General features: G+C 40.6%; 1 protein-coding gene across 4 annotated transcripts in view; it reads right to left on the bottom strand.

The window, feature by feature from the left end:
* Window positions 1–23,760, bottom strand: part of DIAPH3 (diaphanous related formin 3) — a 509,860-nt gene that overhangs the window by 113,752 nt on the left and 372,348 nt on the right. For all 4 annotated transcript variants that reach the window (XM_045012145.1, XM_045012154.1, XM_045012162.1 and 1 more), the window contains 2 exons: window positions 11,276–11,371; window positions 10,750–10,809 (listed from right to left, as the gene is read on the bottom strand). In XM_045012145.1, the coding sequence (XP_044868080.1) occupies window positions 10,750–10,809; window positions 11,276–11,371 (156 nt within the window). The remainder of the gene's footprint in view (window positions 1–10,749; window positions 10,810–11,275; window positions 11,372–23,760) is intronic.

The raw sequence follows: 23,760 nt of genomic DNA, 5'->3' as shown, positions 1-23,760 counted from the left end.
TTGGTCTGTAAGAAGGCTATTTTCCCCTCTGAGATTTGCCTTAATGATGGTGATCGCAATGATGATTAATCTCCTCTCCTAATTCAGTGCAGCTCAAACTCTTTCTGATCTTTTAAATAAAAGCTCAGTTTTAAAAAGAAGGTAAAATGAAAGTTATTTCATAATTGTTCTGGCTATTTAATCTACTTAGCCCTGAAAGCTTTTATAGAAAATCTGAAAGTTTGTGTCCCTGGGCATTTGGGGAAAAAAAAAATGTTGGCCAAGGTGGTCTTGTACTTGGGTGCTCTCTCTTTTGGAGTATTTGCTGGAAATTAAAGGATTTAAGGTCTTCAAGTGTGAATCAGGTTTGGTAGTTTGTTTAATAAGATCATAGAATCATAGAAGATTAGGGTTGGAAGAGACCTCAGGAAGTCATCTAGTCCAAGATGCAGAGAAGGACTTGATCTTCATTTGAATCAGTGGTTGGATTACACAAATTGAATGTTTATGATATTCACCTGGATGCTCCTAGGAGCTGGGGAAAAAGCTTCCAGGTGCTCCTACCCAAGAAGGGAAAGAAACAGTTTGGGCTAGTCTCTAGAGTGCCCCTGACTTTGACTTGGAGAGCTCCCGTAGGACAGGGAGAAAGCAGTCAGATGCAGTGGGGCTATATCATCTTTCATAGAGCTATGATGTATATTTTTCTAATTATACTTAATGTGTCATTTATCTTGGTCTCAGTGTGTCTGGATGGGTTCCTGATAATGAAAAGAATCAGGGTGCAATATAATTCCAGAGACTTTTCCAAGCTTCACTCTTAAATTGCAACAGCTACTATGGCTAAAAGAAATTATATTAGCATTGTATTTGGAAATTCTCAAACAAATAATGAAGAAAAGAAAGTAAATTATTAAGGGACTGAGTTCACTAATATGGTGAAGAGGGATGAAGAAAAGAACACTCAGACTCATCCATGATTAATTTGTCTTTTCCTTTGCTGGCTTTACATCCTCCAGGACACCATCTATACGGTATTGTACTAAATACAGAGAAGGGTCTGAGTCACAGAGTCTGCATATGGATCTAAACTTTTTTCAACATTTGAAGATGGTTTGATTTGGAGTTTTGGCATAGACCCATCTTTAACTAAACACAAACCATTTCCCATGTGTGTCAATTGATGGAGCTATTACCTTAGCTATTGAAGTATCTCATACATGTTAAACTACCTTTTAAAAAAGGTAAACACTACAACACTTTACAAAAGTCTACACAAATTTAAAAAAAAGAAGAAAAATAATATGTAGACCTGTTCAGTTCCATTTGTCTCATTGTGTTTAGATATTTAAAAGAAGTTTCTGATTTAGATAACTTTAACTTAGCTGTCAATGAGCAACAGCTGAAAAATGTCTAATAAATTTTTGTCAAAATCCAACAACTTTGTTTAACAAGCATGGCAAATACTTAATAGGCACCCTTACAAGTGACAGTACCTCTCTGCTGTACCAGATCAACGCCATAATTTTCTTAGAGTGAAAAGTTCTGCATGGCTAAACAATGAAAAGATGAATAAGGATAAACTGTAAGTAATTTAAAACTTCCTTAGCTGATTTAAGATTGTCCACTGATGCATATTGAGAGCAATGCCTTTGAATATATAACTTTATACAGTAGGTTTTGGAAGTCTAGTTACCTAGATTACCACAGTACATAAGATGACATTTGCTGTAATTACAGAGTATACTGGATCACTGCTACCAAATGTCACCTCCTTGTCACATTTCTTTTTACAAAGCAGACAATGTCCTTGCTCCCCTTGAAAAAGGAGTTCCCATGAACAAAGTACCTATTCATATTGGCAAGATTTTTCAGAAATGACTAGTGATTTGGGGTTTTCAGCTTACAGATCTTAAAAAGGCCTAATTTTCAAAGGATGAGAGCTCAGCTGTTTATGAAAAGTTCAGGCCCATATAAGGATGTCTCCAGTTGGCCACTCAAAATCACTAGTTACTCTTAGAAATATTTGCTTCTTTTTCTTCTAGATCTTCTATATGTCAAACTAGATATGTAAGTACATTTCTTCTCTGTTGGTGCAGAGAGGAAGAGCTTACATCTGAACATCCTTAAGTATCTAAGGGGTTTGCCATCTCAGAATCTTCAAATGACACTTCAACAGCAATGAACATACAACAGGAACAGTCAAACAGGAAATCTGTAAAGTTACCTAGAAAACCTGGAATGATCCAGCAATCTTTTGTAAAGTTAGAGCTATATCTTGCTCTTAAAAAAAAAATAGCCTGTCCTAAGCTTGATTAGAAAGGTTCTGGAAACATAAAACACAAAGAAGTTAACAAGACTTATTGTTCCTCCATCTGTCTATAACAGTCCCCAAACAGTATGGATGTATAAGGGTGTTGATAGCATTTTACAGCCAACTAAAATATCCTTCTGTCTCAGCTGAAGCCTGCACATCCATTCTGCAGTATTTGGCAGAAATGTTCACTAAACCTCATGTGACAGCCTTACAGATTTCTAAGCAAGAATGCCTTTGCATTCATTATCAAGGTCTAAGTTATTGCTCTGGTTGAAAGGGCTGGAAGGTATCTGACCCTTCTTCCTAACTCCTCATTCAAAATTCTCCTAGAAGGTTCACTACCCTCCTCTGACTATCTAACTATGTCATCTTTTTTGCAACTATTTTAGACTATAAATTCTCAGGGCAGGGATTATTTGTATCTTGTATAGTTCCAACAGCGGTGTCAGTTCTAAACAAAACAACATCATTAATAAAAAGGGTATCCTTGGGTTGATCTTTTTTCCATTCATTCAAAGTTGAATTGCAGGATTATTGCTGAGTTCCCTATGGAACAAAGAACATCTCTGAACTCTGTTGTCCTTTCCAGGCAGAGCCAAAGAACTTTTGACATCTAATCAGTGTAGTCTGGATTGCTGGGGTTCTTTTGGTTAGCGCATAGGTTGAGCATAACTACTGCTTAGCTCAAATAAATGGAATTTGTGCCTTTTGATCCCAAAAGTGGCACAACTGAGAACGACCCATCTTGCAGAAATCTTATAAAATTTCCTCCTACAAATCAGAGCCTGCACTTCCTCAGTTCTTTTGGCCACACAAAGAGCCTCTGGAATAAGATCTTAAAAGATAGGATCCTTACTGGCTTTTCTTTCTCATGGGTTCTAACAGAGGAGTTGTTAGAGCACTCCTGCCAGGTCCAAGTGCAGATTCCATCTTCTGCACTGGATTAATTAGCTCAAAATAGGAAGGGGAGATCACCAGTTCTAGCAGCTGCCTTCACAGGTTTCAGGGGTCTATAGCCTCTGTTGCCAGAAACTGGGAATGGGCGACAGGGGATGGATCACTTGAGGATTACCTGTTCTGTTCATTCCCTCGGAAGTACTTGGCATTGGTCACTGTCAGAAGACAAGATACTGAGCTAGATGGACATTTGGTCTGACCAGTATAGCCATTCTTGTGTGTGAATAACTACTGCCTGAATGTATATTGTCACCACACACAATTATATGAAAGATATTAAAATAAAGGACATACACTGAAGATCAAGACAAAATGAAGCAAAAGTAAAACTGGACTTTTAGTTAAATGACAATGCTGCAGGATGGAGCCTCTTATACATTACAAAAACAGAGACAGTAATGTTGAAATTAAATAATATGTTCTCAGTATCTGCACTGGAGGTCTCAAGAAACAAGCTTGACCTGAGCCTAGCATTGCTGTTCCAGATCTGGTAGTAAAAGCATTAATTTGACCCTCAAGTGACAGTTCTACTACAGATAATAAGAACTCACAAAAATCAAACGACTTTAAAAAAGGTTTTCATTTATTTAATTAGAATGAGAATTACATGCCTGGATAAGGATTTTATTTAATTACTGGGGTTTAAAATACTTTGGACTAAATATGATGCATACATGAGTTTAATTTTTACTGATTCTCTGGAAAGCAGTAATAGTTAAGTAAATCTTTCATGCAAAGGGAGAGTCATTTCAACACAGAAATGAGTGTGGTACCTATTTTTACACATGAGAGGTGTAACTTATGCTGGTATCTATTCAGATTAGTTATCACGAGAGAGATTTATTTCAGGCACTACAATCACTAAAATCAGCCAATCTGCAGTTTCCCTTACATTTTAGTATTACTTTTCCCATTTACAGTAGTCTGAAACTTAAGCATATCATAAATTAATTTCCATTTACTTAAGGAAATCTGCTTTTCCTTACATTTTAGATTGGTGACTTCTATTCAGAACAGCCTTAGGCATCAGCCTTAGGCTACTTTACACGGTGTTAACCTGCACAAACTTGATCACTGAGGAGAGTCTAGTGAGTGCCAATTTTTTTTTCTGTCATGGATGTAAATTAGAAAAAGAAATGCCTTACTGAATGCAGAAGGGGTGTCCTGGCACTACTGAACCTGTTCCTCCCTCTACTTGCTTAGATATTAGAGATCAGCAAAGGCTCAGCTAGAAAGGGAATTGATACAGATCTCTGACCATTCCTCAAACTGATCTCAAGACTATTTATAAGGTTGGAAACTGATGTGCTAAAACCCTCATCAACTATTTACTCCACCTTTAAGACAAATGATGAGCCTCCTGACTGTGCCATTTTATTTGCACTGTGAAGTGCCTAGCACACTTCAGGGAATTATAATAAATAACGGATATTATTCTTCTATTTCTAAACCCCCAATAGGCTTTTCTGGCCTGCTCCCCACAAGTGTTCCTTGATGTTGTTGTTTCAGGACTCAGCTGCTCTGGCAGCTTCTTCCCTGGAAGCTAGTGGTTGCTGAATTGAAACCTTACACACTTTTGGATGCACAATGACATCTGTTGCATAAAGTCCTCAAAATAAATCATGGGAGAGGTATGTATAGCATGTTGTATTTGCTGTAGCTAATGATTTATGTTAATTAGAGTGTTTTAATATTTACGTAGATTGATGTGAACTTATAACTAATGTAGTTGCTAATGAATAAAAAGCAAATAAAAAAGCAGTATTGAACTGTAGTGGATAGAAACACCCCCTCCTCTCCCCCCCATGACTTTAGGACAATGTCATGACAAAAATCTAGTGAAAAGGTTTTAGAGCCTTAAGGTGCTATGACACTCCCAGAATAAGCTTCTCTTCATAGGAACATAATATTTCAGACCACTGCAATAATAGAAAAAAGTCTAAATGGAGAGAAAACGCTTCAAGCAGCATATACAAAAAATAATTACTAATTTTGACCATAAAAATGGGCCAGGTTCTGAAGTGAAAACAAGCATGTGCCACTTTCGGTAGAAGACAATCCACTCAGTGAAAGAACAGAAATTTTTGTTTCTCCAATCTATTATCTGAGATGTCCGCCTTAGGGGACTATGCACTACAGTGCTTCCTTTATAAGATTAGGTTTCTGAAACTAAAATAATTAATGACAACTTATGAGAGATTTTTGGGAAGCCCAGCCTTTCCAGTGGACAGTACCATAGGGACTGCAGAGGAAGCAGACAGGAAGAGCAAAGTATCTTGCTGCAGAACCTGAGAACCTTTAAAGGACAGCTCCTCAGCTGGAAGAACTATCTGTTCAGACCAGAGAAAACATTTAATTAATAATTACAATACATAAAAAGAAGTTAAAATGGAAATCTCTAATGGAGATGGTATCTTTCAACTATATTGTAAAATATTTAGTCAGAAACAACACTGAGCTGATACTGGACATTTGGGGGAATTTAAAGTATAAAAGGGCATTCATGGCAAGAGCACAACTTGGGTGTCATCGTAGTGAACGGGCTCAGAACTGCAATTACTCGAGTAACCAGTGACAACATGTACATATTCACTTGTCCTGGTAAATCAAGTATTTGCTATTTTTGAAAGCGTGTGTGTAAGATATGTTCAGATGCTTATTACTCTGCAGTCTGAAGAACAAGTTGCACATGCCAAGTCAAAGTTTTGAAAGACAAGACCATTGCAATATGCTGTAAAACAAGTTGTTGAGTAATAAGCTGTTTAGGTAAAGTGTTGTTTCCTATGAAAGTTTTGGAATTTGCAGCCTGAAACAAGATGACATTACCTGTATTTTTGAAGATTATGAGATTGCCATTGGCTTTAGCTAGACATGGATCAATATCCAGTTCCCCCCCCCCCGAATCTTTTTCTTCAGTTATAGTGGTACAAATCCATAACATTATGACAAATGCCATGGTTTACCCACCCCATTTATGGTTATGTGAGGACATTTTAGATTTGCTGGAGTTTAACTGCAGGTAGTGCCCAAATGAAAAAATCTCAAAATACCCATTTCAGGGTATGAGGCTTCACTAGAGAGTATTTAGTACTCAGGCTGTACTGAAACCTAATATAGTACAAATATTATGGAGTTTTATGCTATCTAGATGACAGATCCTTGTTACAGAGGTAAAGGGGGAAGTTTATTTGTGGAACTAGACACCTGTGCTGAAACAATAAATGATAGGTTTCGATTACATATGAAAAAGAAAAAAATGTGTCTTTTTCCAAATGAGTTTTATTATTTAGAGTCATATGATTGACACAGAAAGCTTACAAACTCTTCTAAAAAAAAAAATGAAGTTGTGTCCAAACTTATTGCACCTAAGAATTTCAGAATTTATATTCTTTTTGCTTCTGTTTAATTATTCTGGATAGTTACTAGCTAGCTGTCTACAGTAATAAACCCACCGATAGCTGCTAAAAAGAAAAAGGATAGTACAGTAAAAGCTCTGTTATCTGGCACTTTACCAACTGGAAAGCTCTATAAACCGGCATTTCTGATCTTCAATGAAACTCCAGTTTATAGTCTGGTTGGTGCAGAGCTGGCAGCCTCCCTACCTGGCTCCGCATGGCTCCCCGGAAGCAGCGACATGTCCCTGCTGCTCCTAGGCACAGGGAGAGCCACGAGGGGTTCATAGTGTGTGGGGGGGAGGGGAGTGCAGGGTTGGGGCACGGGAGGGGCTGTGGGCCCTGAGGGAGTTTGAGTGCTGGAGAGGGCAGGGGGTTGGGGTACAGGAGCAGGTGTGGGGTGCCAGATCTGGGAAGATGGCTGCAAGTGGCAACCTGTCCTCTGCGCGCTGCCCCCAACCCACCCCGAGCACTGGCCCTGCAGCTCCCATTGGCCCGGAACCAATTTTAAACTACACAGGGAAATCTGATATCTGAGGATTTTGCTCCAATGAACTAAGGAAAACTGTTTTGGAACACTAGTTACTTTCCACCAAGAGAGGGAGCGGGGTTAAAGAAGTAAAACAGACTGAGAAGGAAGCAACTGCAGGTCCACAGCATCAAAAGAAAGAAGCTCTCAAAATAGATGTTAGTATGTTTTGCTAACCTTTCTTTTTTTTAAATCCTTGTGATACATTATTTCTGTGAGAGTTAATATACTTTTTTTGTGGCAATGCAATTTCAGTATAGTCCATTTTATTTTTAGATGATGATTTGGCCTGTATAAATAGTATAAAGCAAATGCCGTCTATTTATTATCTACACCTACTAGCTCAAGCACTAAACTGACACACCAGGCCAAAATACACAGGTGCCCCAAGCCACAACACGGTTACCCCTCCAGCCACTGTGGCTGAAGAGTTTGGTCAACGAGTGGTTGAACTCTAGGCTTTATTTAATGATGCCCCTCACTCTGCCATGTACCAAAGTCAATCCATTAATGCTTGGCCGCCCCTTCACTGTCCTCCAGTGAATCAATTTATTCTAGTCCCACAGAGTTCTCTCCTGCGACTGCAGAAGGGAACCCTGCCAGCTCACATCCAGGGCACCCCAAAAAAGGAGGCAGTGGTCTGAAGAGCAGGGAGGCAGCCCAAGCAACTATGGCAGGCACCTGCCTATCATTCCAGCCGAGAATTATTATATAGGGGATCTGAACAAACCCAACTCATCAGATAAAGGGCTTGAAAAGGGAGACTGCTGCCACTCCAGAGTCCTACTGCTGGAGTGGTTGGGACCCACCCATTGCCAGTGACCCCTGTTTCAGAAGTGGAAGACCAGGACCACCCGCCTCCTTCTCCCCCACCCCTCTGGGGAACTGTATATCTTGGTAGTGGATGCTGTCTTTGGCTGAGCTAATATTGACACTAAAGCTGCCTGCAGATTTAGGAAGACCTCCCTGAGGTTTTATACTCTGGTAAAATAACTGTCCAAATGAGCAATCACAAATGCAAAAAGAATATATATAAAAAACTCAGATTATACCAAAGTTGATGATACTTAGCCAATAAATATTCCTACTTGCCCTGGATGAATGAATGGGCGGGTGAATTTCCAAAGCTATATTCATAATTCTTTTGGACTGCACTGTGTTTAAAGGGAGTTCATTCTAGGTATGCCTCTGAAATGCATATTAAACACAGCACATTCATTGTTAATCCTCATTTGCAGGGACAAACAAGTGAAGTGCTATATTCCAGCACTAGCACTTAATAGGTTCCCCCTTGTTTTAAACTCAAAGTAAGCCACTGACTTTTATAGGGCAGTGATATAATCCTTGGCATCTATTCAAATTTCCAGGCTGTATCCAGGGCACATTGCTAAATTAATGCAAGATCAAGAAGCTGCTGATATATTTGCTTTCAGTTTAGAATTACTGGCATATGATGCCTCTACCACAGGTATAGGTTCTAGACTATAAAAAAGGCAAGGATTGAAATGAGTGGATTCGGGAGAATGTGCAGTACACTTGGTAGCGATGTTCAGCTCAGATACAGAACTACTGAATGCACAGTAAAGTCAACAAGCCTGAAATGTGTTGCTTGCTAGTGCAACAGGCAATCCTTCAAAGTGGGTTCATATTTTTGTTTTCCTGCTCCTAATCTGATATCAGAAAAACTAAGATGACTTGATTTTAAAAACAACATTTTAAAACCAGAATTTCTTTCAAGATCTCAAGTGTGAAAGTGACTACAGGAGAAACATAAAACTGAAGATTAAAGACTGATTATCAAGTGTTTTCTCCTGCCAAAATATTAAATCCTAGTATCAAACTCAGTCATGGGCTACATCAGGGGTCGGCAACCTCTGGCATGCGGCTTGCCAGGGTAAGCACCCTGGCGGGCGGGCCAGTTTGTTTACCTGCCGTGTTGGCAGGTTTGGCCGATCGCGGCTCCCGCTGGCCGCGGTTCGCCGTCCCAGACCAATGGGGGCTGCGGGAAGCGGCGCAGGCGAGGGATGTGCTGGCTGTGGCTTCCCGCCACCCCTATTGGCCTGGGACGGCGAACCGTGGCTAGTGGGAGCCGCTATTGGCCAAACCTACCGACGCGACAGGTAAACAAACTGGCCTGGCCCGCCAGGGTGCTTACCCTGGCAAGCGGCATGCCAGAGGTTGCCGACCCCTGGGCTACATCTTACCTGCTTAATGTACTTATCAGACTCCTATGTCAGACTAAAATTCTGCAGAATTTAAAGCTTTCATGTTTAAAAAACAAAACAAAACCCAACTCTCATGTTTGCAAAAAACCTCCCGATTGGGAAATGATACTATGCTCTTTGACAGAGTCTTCATCACTGGCTGAAAAAAACAGCAATACTGAACAGATCCATTATTGGACACAGGTATATACATATTAAACGTCAAATAAAATTATGTGAACGGTAGCAATTTTGTAATTGATTCTCAACATGTTACTTCAACAATGCTATAAACAATATCTATATTTTGCATGTTCACTACATCCTTTTCTGTAATAACTATTTAAGAAAACCAAAAACATTTAACTAACAAATCAAGCAGAGTAATTAGTTCCTCATAAGCACTAATGACCTCTCCATTAGCAATTATTTTTTAAACTATTTGTTCACCAAAAAGTGACAAACATTTTACTAACTCAAAAGTGGTCAAGGCAAATTTTGACAAATTTTGTTGAAAAATTTACTTCCAGATGGATACGAAGTATGCAAACTTCATTTTGAGAGGACGTTTTCAGTAACTGAATAAAGGAAAGTCTGGCCTTCTCGTCCTTAACAACACAGCCAACAGAACATTATTTTGTAGGTTATCCAACATACAAGTCACACATTAGAAACAAAGGCCCTGATCCTGATCTTAACTTTATGCATGAGAGTAGTCCCACTAAGTTCAATGAGACTATTCATGTATGGAATTTAAGTGGTTATAGGATCAGGGCCAAAATTAGGAACAGTATTCGATCAAAATGTCTTCTGTGAAATGGTTTGTTAATTTGCTCTCATCATGCTAATATAACACCACCTGTGTTACCATATTAATACCCAGTACTGTATGATACTCCCTGCTGACACTTTGCAACTCCAGCTGCAGTTCTACTTATCAAGAAAAATGACATATGAAAAGAAATGGAGTAAATACCAATGAATCTCTAATTCAACATTATAAATATTTTGCAGTGGTTAAAATATGTGCCTCTATAGTCCACTTCTACTAACACAGCTCATAATCCATCTGAGGCATGGGGCGGAATCTAACAATTTATAGGGTTATTTAAATGCTACATCTGCAAACAAAACTAAAATTAAAATTAAAAAAAACCCGCAAAGGCTAGACTAGCTCAGCAAAGTACCCTGAAAAGATAGTTTAGGGATGCAACATACGAGAGGTAGGTAATCCTTTAACAACTAGGTCCCAATACTTTATTTCACTATTCAAATTAGATAGAAAACCAGGACTATCACAGCAGTCTTCAGAAAACACAGATCAACAGGATAAACTGAGATAAGAACATGCAATTTATGAATATGGCTTATTACCATGGTTACAAGGTTTCAGAACTGGCCTCTGATTGGTTGGGCTGAGATTTTGCAGTATATCTGTAAAAGCAAGTGAAGAAAAGAAACATAATACAATCATCCATTAACTTTCAGAGGTGTAACCATATTGCCAGGTAGATTTTTTTCCCTTCAGGTTAAATATTTCTGGGAGCAAATCAGTAAATTATCTGACTCAATGGAGAATGTTATGACTTTCTTCCCATTTAATTATGCTACTATAAACCCAAAAGAGATAAGGTGCATATGTTTCTATAGAAGAGTATTGTCATAACAATCAGGCTATGTTAAGTTCAGTACATTGATTTGCAAAATGGTACTGACATCAGCCAACTGGAATGAGCATCTCTGTGAAATTTGTCATTGCAAGGAGAGGATTACGCATGCTGCTGGGACTCTAAGGAGTTCTAGCCTGCAGCACACTGCACTCGTGATACATTTTTTAAGCAAAAATGTCTTTCTATGTCATAATTCCTTAGAAAGTAACATGAACAGGTATAATATTCACCTTTAGGCCTTGGTGTCCGTTTTCTCCGGTCTCGGAAAGCAGCACCTGACTGCAAGGCCTCCAGCAGGCTATCCATCACTCCTGTCTCATCACCCTCTGTGAAAAGAGATGGAGGGAATTCCATCAGACCCTCAGGGTCACCACAGCAATGTCAAAGCATACATGAGAGTGGAAAAAAAAGCCTTGTGCCATTACTAAAATTAGCAATTTCAGACTTAGACAAGCCTTTACCTTGCCCATAAATCAGCTCTCTCATAATGAAATCAGTTTCATTAGCGTTTGTACTGCTGTTCAGTAAAGTGGACCAAACTTTATTTGATTCACTTCACACCGCTGCTTTCTGTAGTGAGATTCAATACTACCTTCAAATAGAATATGGTTCTATTTATGTATGTGTATGAACCCCATATGAAACCACAACCCATTGTGAATCAGACATTTCACTTGCAGAAAGTGGTTATTTTTAGGGAATCAGCTCCTAGCATAAAATCAACAAGTTGTTTAGAACACATTTGTTACTGAAATTCTGTTGTCTGAGCTGATAGCAAAAATTTTTATTTCCCTGTATACTTTTGAGCCCTTCCCCCCAAAAAGATTAATCACATTAGACAAAAAATATAATTTGAGTCTCTGTTCTATAAAATCAAGCGCAAATCATTTCTCTGCATAAAACCAATAGAGTAACACTGGACTAGAGTGAGCATGGACTACAATTAACATGTTTATAGCTAATGTACAGAAACCAACTTTGCTCTCTTGCTTAATAAACTGTGTCCATATTCAATAATTTACCAATTTAGAGTATTTCTACTTACCATATTAGACACAAAAACAATGCCCCATGAGACAAGAATAAATGTTACCGTAAATGGAGGTTACTCATTATTTGTGTACATGCATTTATACCTACAGTACCATGAATACACTTGCTTCTATCAAATACATTCATGATTAGAGCAATTTTGACCTTTAGTGTCAGGTTTACAACATCAGAGCAAACCAGCTGGTCTACAGAGCTGTCAAGTTAATGACTGAAAGCCATCTGCACCAACTTCAACTTTACTTGGAAACCTCTAGGAATGACTGAGGTTGCCCTGGAATAGCTAGACGACACTGCCATAGACATTCTAATATGAGAGACACATCTTGCCCATGAGAAGGCAGTATTTCAAGAAATCCAGAAGCCTGGATTAGCAGTGAAAATGGAGAAGCATAAAGTAGAGAAATGGCAGAGGTATCTTACTTGAGAAACCAGGTTGGAAATAGGAATTTCACTCAAGCCATCTAAGATGGAAGCTATAAGAAACAGCACCATTGCTCAAACTAAAAAAATGGGCCATATATTTTATTCTTATATTCATATGCTCCAGGGCCATCTAATCTGACCTTTTGGATAAACAGGCCATAGAACTTACCCAAAATAATTCCTATAGCATATCTTTTAGAAAAAAAAATACTCTTGATTTAAAAATGGTCAGTGATAGAGAATCCACCACAATCTTTGCTAAATTGTTCCAAAGGATAATTAACCCAACTTGTAAAAATGTGTGCCTGACTTAGTATGAATATGGCTAGCTCCAATGTCTAGCCACTGAATCATGTTATCTCCACTCAGTTTGAGGGGCATGAACAAAAATGTCTGGTTCCAAGAGATAAGTTGTTTGGGGCTGCATTCCAGCAAACAGAAGAGAGAAGCCTAAGAACTAAGGAGGACACATAAGTTGGTGGGCCGAGATTTACATATGAAAAATGCTATCTAAAAGCTAGGTATCATCATCATCATGATGTCTGGGATCCTAGATTCTAACCTACCCCAAACTTTAATATCACCTCTACCCCACAAAAAAATCCTTGAAAACAAACAAAAATACCTCTCCTAAATATAACCTCTCCTGATACAGAAAGACAATCATTACTTCACTAATTTAAAAAAACCCCATACATTTAAAAATAAAAATAGGAGATATAAAATGTTAGCTTTCCAGCCTCACAGCTAAGTAAAACAGTCACTGCTTCAAGCACACTCATTTCAAATTTAAATCAATTCTTTCACAAATATTCTTGTCACTTAAAAATTCTCTGTGGTACCAACAATACACGTATTATTAATATGGGGGCCAAAGATCAATCATATTAATAACAATTTCTGTGGCTACACAATGAATTCCATTTATTTTGCACTACTGGGCCTTTCACCTGCATTTTGTGCATTAAGCGATCTCCTGTAAGACAACTTATAACTTCAAATAGCTGTGCAAGGTTAGTTTCCCTTTTCCCCAAATGCGAACATTCCCGCCAAAGTTACACTGGTCTGAAGGACAGGACAGGCACTATTCAGCTGCAGCAGGTTTAATATCCAGTACTACATGTCTATTTAGGGCTAAAAACAAAGATTTCCATCTCTTCCTTACAGTATAACACTTGCTACGGACCTAAGATACTAGTCCTTAAAATTACAGAATTATTATTTGTGGGGAAGTTATTTAATTATTTCTATAGCTTTATTAGTTATAATTTTCTTCTTCATCTGCAAGGCTAACACGTAATAAGGGATCCTATCTTTACAAGCAGAGGAATATGAAGAGAGAAGTAACAACTATTTATAAGACCAGCTAAAACATTTAAAAACAGTATTCCTGTATGTGGCATACACAAATGATGGTGAGGAATGGTATATAGGTTTTCTTGACATGCATTTAGGATGACTTGCATAACCCACTAGTGGTTAGGCCCATTATAATTAACATGGCAATCCCAAATTCATGACAAATAAAATCTTCTTGCTACAACATATTCTACCCTTTCCCTTTTCTTATATTTAGAGACCACCTGATTTGATGTGATTTTCTTAGATATTCACTTTTGTGACTGAAACATGCTTGATATCAATACAAAGGTGAAGCTCTTGGAAAACTTGAGGCACAACCTTTCAGTTATTTGAGTTACAAAGAAGAGGAAAAAAAATTCGTTGTCATTAGCAAAATTTGTAAATGTTGTGCATGCTAGTAATTCAAAAGGGGCTGAATAAAAAAAGCATACCCTGAAATTTGTACCATAACTAGTTACTGAGGAATAGTTGTGGGCTCAGTTTTGAGGGGAAAAAAAGAAAAGAAAAAGTTTATACAACCAAAAAACTGAACTGTGCATTATTCATCTCAGAATTTCGCATAGTCAAATGAAGCCCTCACCCTTTTCTAATGTCATGTACAGACAGAGAAAAACCCATTCTGCCTGTCCATCTTGATCAGGGGCATGTCTACAGACTTGATAGTTACTTCAGAAAGTATTAAAGAGCTGTTTTCAAAAAGATGAACTGCAGCATAATCTACTACACTATACAAATACAGAATAGAGACTTTAAATAATTGAATAGGAATAATGTAATTAACAGGAAAAACAACCTTTTGAAGTGTAATTATTAATGCCATTTGAGGATACTATCCATTTTTCACACTTGCATGCAATATATTGTATTGACAAATTAGGCTACAGATCAAGGCTTCAAATTATTAGAAAACTAAACCTCTTGTGTCCGTTTTTAAAATGCAACTTTCCTAGTAATTTTTCCTTTCGTATGGATATATTCACAAAACTAGGTTAACAATCATTACACATAAATTACAAACAGTTAATTTTCTCCATCCAAAACACAGAGTAAGAGCTAAATTTTCAAATTTCTGTGTCTATAATTAGGAACCAAATTTCTATTTTGGCAGCTATCGTAAGTGCCGATTTAAATGACTACACATGAATGTAGGCAAGTAAATTCGTATGTAGGTGCCTAAATACAGATTTAAGGACCTACACTTACGCAACCAAATTTTTGGAGAGATACAAAGTAAATATGTGTAAAATAAGGACATTTAAAAAGTTAAACAGAAATATACCAGAAATATTAGTTCTCCATCAGCAGGAATAGAAGAACATGATTGTTATAAACCCTGTATTACAACATGATGCTTCCGAAACTCATAACTACAGATCATGTATGTAAACTGCTGACCTGAAATTAGCAGATTTTGGATTAACCAATGACTACGCAAATATCAGTGATACAATATATAAAATAATTCAGCTAAACAGTCTTAATGCACTGGCATACTGTTATCACATATATAATTTTGAATATGTGTTTGAACATGAAAGTACTATGTTATTATAAGATTACTTGTGGACAGGAATATGACTTTTCACTTTAAAAAATGCTTTCTCACCTTCCCACAAAGAAACAGTAAAAACAACGTTGAGTCACATTAAGGATGATAGAAGATCACTTTACCAGACGAATAGTATCTAATAGTGTGGCCCTACATAGAAATATTTTTCCTCATTTAAGGTGTTGCGTCTATATCCGACTATCTTCAAAATCCTGCAAATCTTTCCCAAGGAATGCTAGTCAAACTTCAGAGCAGCAATTCAGGAATAATTTAACACACGTGCTGTCAGCATTGCCTAATCCAGCTGTGCAGTTAAGAACTTTATCTGAGACCAGGGAGTTAGACTGTCAGTTTCCATTGGGATCTAACTGATGACATGGCAATTAGATAAAGCTCTTTGTTATACTGTAATTAACTGACAGGATTAAACCTCAACCCAGATGATTATGTTAATGAGGCCAATTGAGAACTCTCCACCACCACCTACTTTAAAGAACTCAAAGACCTCCCACATCACAATTTACCCAGGAACTTAAGGATATCATCAAATCCTTTTCCAAACAACTCCAAGAGAAACTCTACAAACAAATCCACCCACCTTCTACATGTTTCCCAAGATACACAAACAAGGGAACCGAGGCAGACCCACCATATCTGGCCACTCTTGCTGGAGAAATATCGGGACTCACAGAAACCATCCTCAAACCAATTACCGAACAAAGGGCCCGTTTCCTCCAGGACACAACTGACTTCCTCCACAAACTTCACAATATTAACAACCTCCCTCAAACCACAATCCTTGCCTCCATGGATGTCACTTCCCTATACACCAACATCCCTCTCAATGACAACGTAGTTGCCTGCCTCAAATATTTACAAGACAATGGACAACTCTCAGATATCCATCCCAAACACATTGCCAAACTCCATTTCATCCTCAACTTTACATTCAACAACAAACACTTTGTCCAAACCATGGGAACAGCCATGGGTACTAGGATGGATGCCCAATATGACAACCTCTTCATTGGTCACCTTGAAGAAGAATTTCTGGACAAATGCACTACAAAACTAATGATGTACCTGAGATACATCAATGATATTTTTATTCTCTGGACAGAGAGCTTAAACTCCCTCATAGATTTCCTTCACAACTTCAACCACCACCACCATCAAACTGTCTGGAACATTCTCACACTAGCATCAACTTCCTGGACACCACCTTCAGCTTCAACAATGGAACCCCACAGAGAACCTTATACAAGAAATCCATGCATCACCACCATACCTTCCCAGATCCAGTAACCACCTCAAACACTCCAAGGAATCTGTTATCTACAGTCACAGAAAGTGCTAAGAGGTAAAAGTCTGGGATATAACACATTTAAAACCACCTTTTCCAAACAGACACACCCCACCAGGGAAATAGATTGCACACCCCTAGTTATCACCTACCACTCCACACTGGAACTTATACTGGGTATCACCAAACAACTACAACCCATACTCAATGGGGACCCCCATTCCAAAAGAAATCTTTCCTGAACCCCCACTTCCGGCCTTCACAACACCCCAGCCTCTCCAAGTTCATCATCAGAAGCAAGCTCCCCACAGACTAAGACACACCAACTCAGAGAAACACCAGACCCTGCCAGAACAGATGCTAAACCTGCAGACTTATTGCCACTGCTACAATGATCAACACCCTCCCACAACACACCTTTCAAAATCCATTGATCCTACACATGATATCAAAACGTAGTATACCTCATCCAGTGCACTAAATGCCTCAATAAAACTCTGAGGGTGAAACCATGCAATCACGCTATGCTCTCTAATGAACTCACATAGGAAAATGATAAAAGACATCTTATCTGTGGCGGAACACTTTTCACACTCTATGTCTTACCTATCAGTCCTCATTCACAAAGGAAATCTGCACTACACTTTCAAAAGATAAGCCTGGGAGCTTAAATTTCAGTACTCAGCTAGACACTAAAAATCATGCACTGAACAGACACGCTGGATTTATGGTTTATTGCAATAATCTGTAACCCACTAACCCCCTCATTTTCTCCTATGACTGCAGAGGTAGCTATGTTGGTGGGAGAAGCTGTCCTGCTGACATAGTGTGTACACACAAGTACTTATGCTGGTAAAACTTATGTTGCTCAGGGTGGTGTTTTTTCACACCTCTCAGCAACATAAGTTTTGCCGACATAAGTGGTAGCGTAGACATGGCCTTAGTCTTGTATCTCCTTTTTTAAAAAGACATTATGGTCTCGGCATGTTTCTAATATGTCAAAAAGAGACAAACCCTGTGGCTATCTGTCAAAGGTAACATTTGCCCAGAACAGTTGGCGCTTTCATCTTGTGTCAAGGGTTTTGCAAGAAACAACTATGGTTAAAAAAAAACAAAAAAAACCCACCTAGATATACAGTACTTGCATTATATTTGCCTCACACAACTGTTAAAAAATATTAAAGGAACTGTTAATTGCTTCCTCCACTAAATGTCTTTAAATGATAGAAGAAACACATTTATACTCAGACTGAGAAGGCAAACTCAGCTTAAAGAAACAGATTTCCTGTTTCTTCCCTTTCTTTCATAGGAAATCATACTTACAAGTATATGCTTCAGAAAGACACGAGACATCAACACGTATTATAAAACAGAGCAAAAAGAATAGTTAGAAATTAAGTGTATAAAAATTAGTGAGGGGTAGCTAATTGACTAGAGGGAAAATCTGAATGAAAGCTGTAAAGAATTAAGAAACTGACAGCCATTTGTGGAAATCAGAAAACATAGAAAAGAAATAAAAAGGGGAAACAGTAATACTTTTTACAAACCTATTAACATTGCAAAGAAACTAGAGGTAGAAAAAGTGTAAGGCTAGCCAGTCTCAAGCGATGCTTAGGGTTTTTTTTTTTTGTTTTTTTTTAAACTGTTGAAGTCATGCTGGAGAAAGAGTTTTGTTTAAGGTAATATAGAAAACTGATAAGTAATTGAACCTTTATACTCCAATCATGAGAGCACCCTTCTGTTCTAGAGAAAAGCTGAATGGTGACCAAGAAATCCTTTTGGTCCAGATAAACGGGTATTGTATGTACACAATATAAAAATAAGACTAGAGTTAAACAATTACAAAAGGAAAACACCTTACTACAGTAAATGAAAAAAGAAGAAACATCACCTCTGTTTACTTCCATTAAAAGAAGAATTAAATAACATGGGTCTATTTATTAGTAAGTAAGCAACAAAAAAAAAACAAAAAAAGGATATCTGACTTTTTTACAATTCCCCTACTACAAGTACTGTAGTGCAATCTCTTTATCATGATAGTTTAACTTACAAATGTAGAATTATGTACAAAAAAACCTGCATTCAAAAATAAAACAATGTAAAACTTTAGAGCCTACAAGTCTACTCAGTCCTACTTCAGCCAATCGCTCAGACAAACAAGTTTGGTTACAATTTGCAGGAGATAATGCTGCCTGCTTCTTGTTTAGAATGTCACTTGAAAGTGAGAACAGGCGTTCTCATGGCACTGTTGTAGCCGGTGTCGCAAGATATTTACATGCCAGATGCGCTAAAGATCCATATGCCCCTTCATGCTTCAACCACCATTCCAGAAGACATCCTTCCATGCTGATGATGGGTTCTGCTGAATAACAAACCAGAAGCAGAGCGAACCGATGCATGTTCATTTTCATCATCTGAGTCAGATGCCACCAGCAAAAGGTTAATATTCTTTTCTGGTGGTTTGGGTTCTGTAGTTTCCGCATCTGAGTGTTGCTCTTTCTGAAAGCATGCTCCACACCTCGTCCGTCTCAGATTTTGGACAGCACTTCAGATTCTTAAATCTTGGGTCAAGTGCTGTAGCTATTTTTAGAAATATCACATTGGTATCTTCTTTGTGTTTTGTCAAATCTGCTGTGAAAGTGTTCTTAAAATGAACATGTGATGAGGAGTCATCTGAGACATGAAATACAGTTGAACCCTGTTATGTCGCCGGCCTAGGGGTTTGCCAAAAAGCGTCGAGATAACCGATGATCGAGATAAACCCCTATCCACCCCCCCACCCCTGAACTCCCCTGCCCTCTCTCCAACACCCCCTCCCTGCCCCCTTACCGCGGTGCCTGCACGTGGCAGGATCCGGCGAAGCGGGACGGGGAAGCGGGGCCGGGCGGCCGTGGACGGGGACCCGGAGCCGGGCAGCCAAAGAAGCGGGACCCGGTAAGCGGGCCGGGCGGCAGGCGAAGCGGGACCGGGTAAGCGGGCCGGGCGGGCGGGCGGCAGGCGAAGCGGGGACCAGGTATGCGGGGCCAGGCGGGCGGGCGGGGACGGGCAGGGACCGGGTATGCGGGGGCGGGCGGGCGGCGAAGCGAAGCCGGGCGGACGGGCGGGCGGCGCAGCGGGGACCGGCGAAGCGGAGCCGGGCGGGCGGGCGGCAGGCGAAGCGGGGACCAGGTATGCGGGGCCGGGCGGGGACGGGCAGGGACCGGGTATGCGGGGCCGGGCGGGCGGGGCGGGGGAGGGTCCGGGTATGCGGGGGCGGGTGAGCGGCAAAGCGGAGCCGGGCGGACGGGCGGGCGGCGACGGGGGGACCGGCACAGCGGAGCGGGGCGGGCGGGCGGCTGGCGAAGCGGGGCCCAGGTATGCGGGGCCGGGTGGGGCCGGGCAGGGACCGGGTATGCGGGGCCGGGCGGGCGGGAGGGGCCGGGCAGGGACCGGGTATGCGGGGGCGGCGGGCGGGCGGCAAGCGGAGCGGGCGGCGGACGGGCGGGCGGTGAAGCGGGGACCGGCGAAGCGGAGCCGGGCGGGCGGGCGGCAGGCGAAGCGGGGACCAGGTATGCGGGGCCGGGCGGGGCCGGGCAGGGACCGGGTATGCGGGGCCGGGCAGGGACCGGGTATGCGGGGCCGGGCAGGGACCGGGTATGCGGGGCCGGGCGGGCGGCGAAGCGGAGCCGGGCGGACGGGCGGGCGGCGAAGCGGGGACCGGCGAAGCGGAGCCGGGCGGGCGGGCGGCAGGCGAAGCGGGGACCAGGTATGCGGGGCCGGGCGGGGCCGGGCAGGGACCGGGTATGCGGGGCCGGGCGGGCGGGGACAGGCAGGGACCGGGTATGCGGGGCCGGGCGGCTGGGGACACGGTGGGTCGGGGACGCGGGGAGCCGGGCGATGGGGACGCGGGGAGCGGGCGGCTGGGGAACCGCGCGGCTGGAGAGCCGGGGAGCGGGCGGCTGGGGACACGGTGGGTTGGGGACGCGGGGAGCCGGGCTCGAGATATTAGGGTTTGGCGAATCGACATAACGGATGAGAAACCCATAAGACAAAGAGGGAGTTTGGCGGTTCCACTTGTAAAACGTCGACTTAATAGGATTGGCAAGTTAACCGAGGTCGAGATAAATGGGTTCGACTGTATATGGCAGAATGCGAGTAAAACAGAAGAGGAGACATACAATTCTCCCCCAAGGAGTTCAGTCACAAATTTAATTAATGCATTATTTTTTTAACGAGCATCATCAGCATGGAAGCATGTTCTCTGGCATGATGGCCGAAGAATAAAGGGGCATACAAATGTTTAGCATATCCGACACCTTGCAAATACTTTGCAAAGCCGGCTACAAAAGTGCCATGCAAATGTCTGTTCTCACTTTCTGGTGACACTGTAAATAAGAAGCAGGCAGCACTATTGCCCATTGTTTATCTTAGTGATTGACTGAACAAGAAGTAGGACTGAGTGGACTTGTAGGCGCTAAAGTTTTACATTGTTTTGTTTTTGAGTGCAGTTATGTAACAAAAAAAATCAACATTTGTAAGTTGCACTTTCATAATAAAAAGATTGCATCACAGTACTTGTATGAGGTGAACTAAAAAATAGTACAGTATTTTTTTTATCATTTTTACAGTGCAAATATTTGTAAGAACAAATAATATAAAGTGAACACTGTACATGTTGTATGCTGTGTTGTAATTGAAATTGATATATTTTAAAATGTAGAAAACATCCAAAAATATTTAATAAATTTAAATTGGTATTCTATTGTTTAACATTGCAATTAATTTTTTAAATCGTTATTACTTTTTTTGAGTTAATCGCGTGAGTGAACTGCAAGTAATCAACAGTCCTACTTTTTATATACATATTCGATTGCTCACGTGCATGCACACTGGAGTTTTTTTACAACCCTGAAGCTTACTTTACTGCTCATGCATCTCTGTAACAAAAATTACAAAGTTAACATTTTAACTCATTTAACATTTATTATCTTATTTATTTAGTTCTCATATTTGGATGAGGTTTTAGGATTCATACATAGCACTTCTGAGTATTTATCTACATCTATATTAATATAAAGTCTGAATTTCCCTGGCCTTCAGTAAAATTGTTCATACAAGAATTCCTGAGCTTTTAATTTTAAGCTAAGTCAAATGTTTACAAAAATAGTTCCCTTCAGACTTAAATTATTGTGGCAACACAAGATTCAAATCAACTCCAAAAAGAAATCAAAACTACAAAGGAGCTGCTAAGAAAGGACAAGATATAGTACAGTAACTCCTCACTTGAAGTCATCCCGGTTAATGTTGTTTCGTTGTTACATTGCTGATCAATTAGAGAACAAGCTCGTTTAAAGTTGTGCAATGCTCCCTTATAACATTGTTTGGCAGCTGCCTGCTTTGTTCACTGCTTGCAGAATGAGCAGTGCATTGGAACTAGCTTGTGGGGGCTTGGAACCAGGGTGGACTGGCAGCTTCCTGCTCCCCTAAGTTCCCTATGTGGCAGCCGCCCAGCAGGCTATCAATTGCTGGCAGTTCAGCTGTCCCTCCCCCCGCCACTGCCATGTGCTGCTACAGCCCTCTGTCTTGGAGCTGCTCCCGGGAGCCTCCTGCTTGCTGCATGGGGGCGGAAGGGAGAGGGGGCCTAATGTCAGGGTGCCCCGTTCCCCCCTGCTCCTGCCCCTGCCCCCCACTTACCGGATCTCCATAGAGCAGTGGGGGGACATGACAGGGCTCAGGACAGAGGGAGCTTGCTGACAGCAGCTGCTGTCTCAACTTGAACAGGAGTACTTGTGGCACCTTAAAGACTAACAAATTTATTTTAGCATGAGCTTTCGTGAGCTACAGCAGACTAACATGGCTGCTACTCTGAAACCTGTCTCAACTTGCTGATCTACTTTAAAAGGCAATATACTTAGGGTAGGGTCAGCGTACTTAAAGGGGCAACGCGCATCTCTGCGCATCTCTCTGACACAGAATGTGTGTGTCTGTTTGCCATGCTGTCTCCCCTCCCTCCCTTTGTGCTGCCTTGTAGAGTGTGAGGCTACATTAACAATAGTGTGTTAACCCTTGAGGGCTCAGCCGAGTGCTAGTTCATCATTTACCAGTAAGGCATTCCCTCGGAAATATCCCACTCTCTGATTTCACTACCTCAACCAAGCTTCACAATCATCATTACTCTGTACAGTATTAAATTGTTTGTTTAAAACATATATATATATATATATATATATATATATATATATATATATAGTCTTTTGTCTGGTGAAAAAAATTTCCCTGGAATCTATCCCCCACATTTACATTAATTCTTATGGGGAAATTGGGGATTCGCTTAACATCCTTTCACTTAAAGTCGCATTTTTCAGGAACTTAACTACAACGTTAAGCAAGGAGTTACTATATTAATAAGAATTACAGTACTATCCAGACTGCAGCAGACATTGCTAAAATTGTGCTTCATTTCTCACGATGAAAATAGTAGAAAGAACCTCTAGTAACTGAGAAAGGAATGGTAATGACAGAGAGAAATTACAGACCACTGTTTTGTAGTCTGTTCACATTCTGTATTAATCAAGTATTCCAATATTATTTTTATACTCTTATGCAAAAATAATTTCCACAGTGATCACACCTCATACTTTATTTGCATGTTTCTAAAGTATCTGTGAGGCTCGCGTGCCTGCAGAAGTGTCTCAGCTAACCAATACTTCTCTCCATAACCCTCATCAACAATCCAGGGGGCATGCAGGGAAGCTGGTAGTTTAGGGGCTGCGAGGAGTACAGCTCTAGGTCCTAATCTATTTGAAACACCAGGAGCAACCCGAGGTATCTGATGTGACTGCTTCTGCTCCTGCTGTAATCATGAAAGGAGTTGAGATTTGGGCAACTCTTTGCATATCACAGGCACATGGCTGTGATTACAGGGGGGAGGAAGGAAGCACACAGGCACATGAACAATAGTGTCTATTATCTATGCAACATCCATGCATAGCGAGGGCTGATTTGACTGCTCATCTTGTAGGGACTCTGAGCATGCTCCTGTGTTG

This window comes from Mauremys mutica, chromosome 1 (assembly GCF_020497125.1).
Source record: "Mauremys mutica isolate MM-2020 ecotype Southern chromosome 1, ASM2049712v1, whole genome shotgun sequence".
NCBI classification, from domain to species: Eukaryota; Metazoa; Chordata; order Testudines; family Geoemydidae; genus Mauremys; species Mauremys mutica.
The sequence above is the reverse complement of the archived record's forward strand: the minus strand, read 5'-3'. Positions and strand labels throughout refer to the sequence as shown.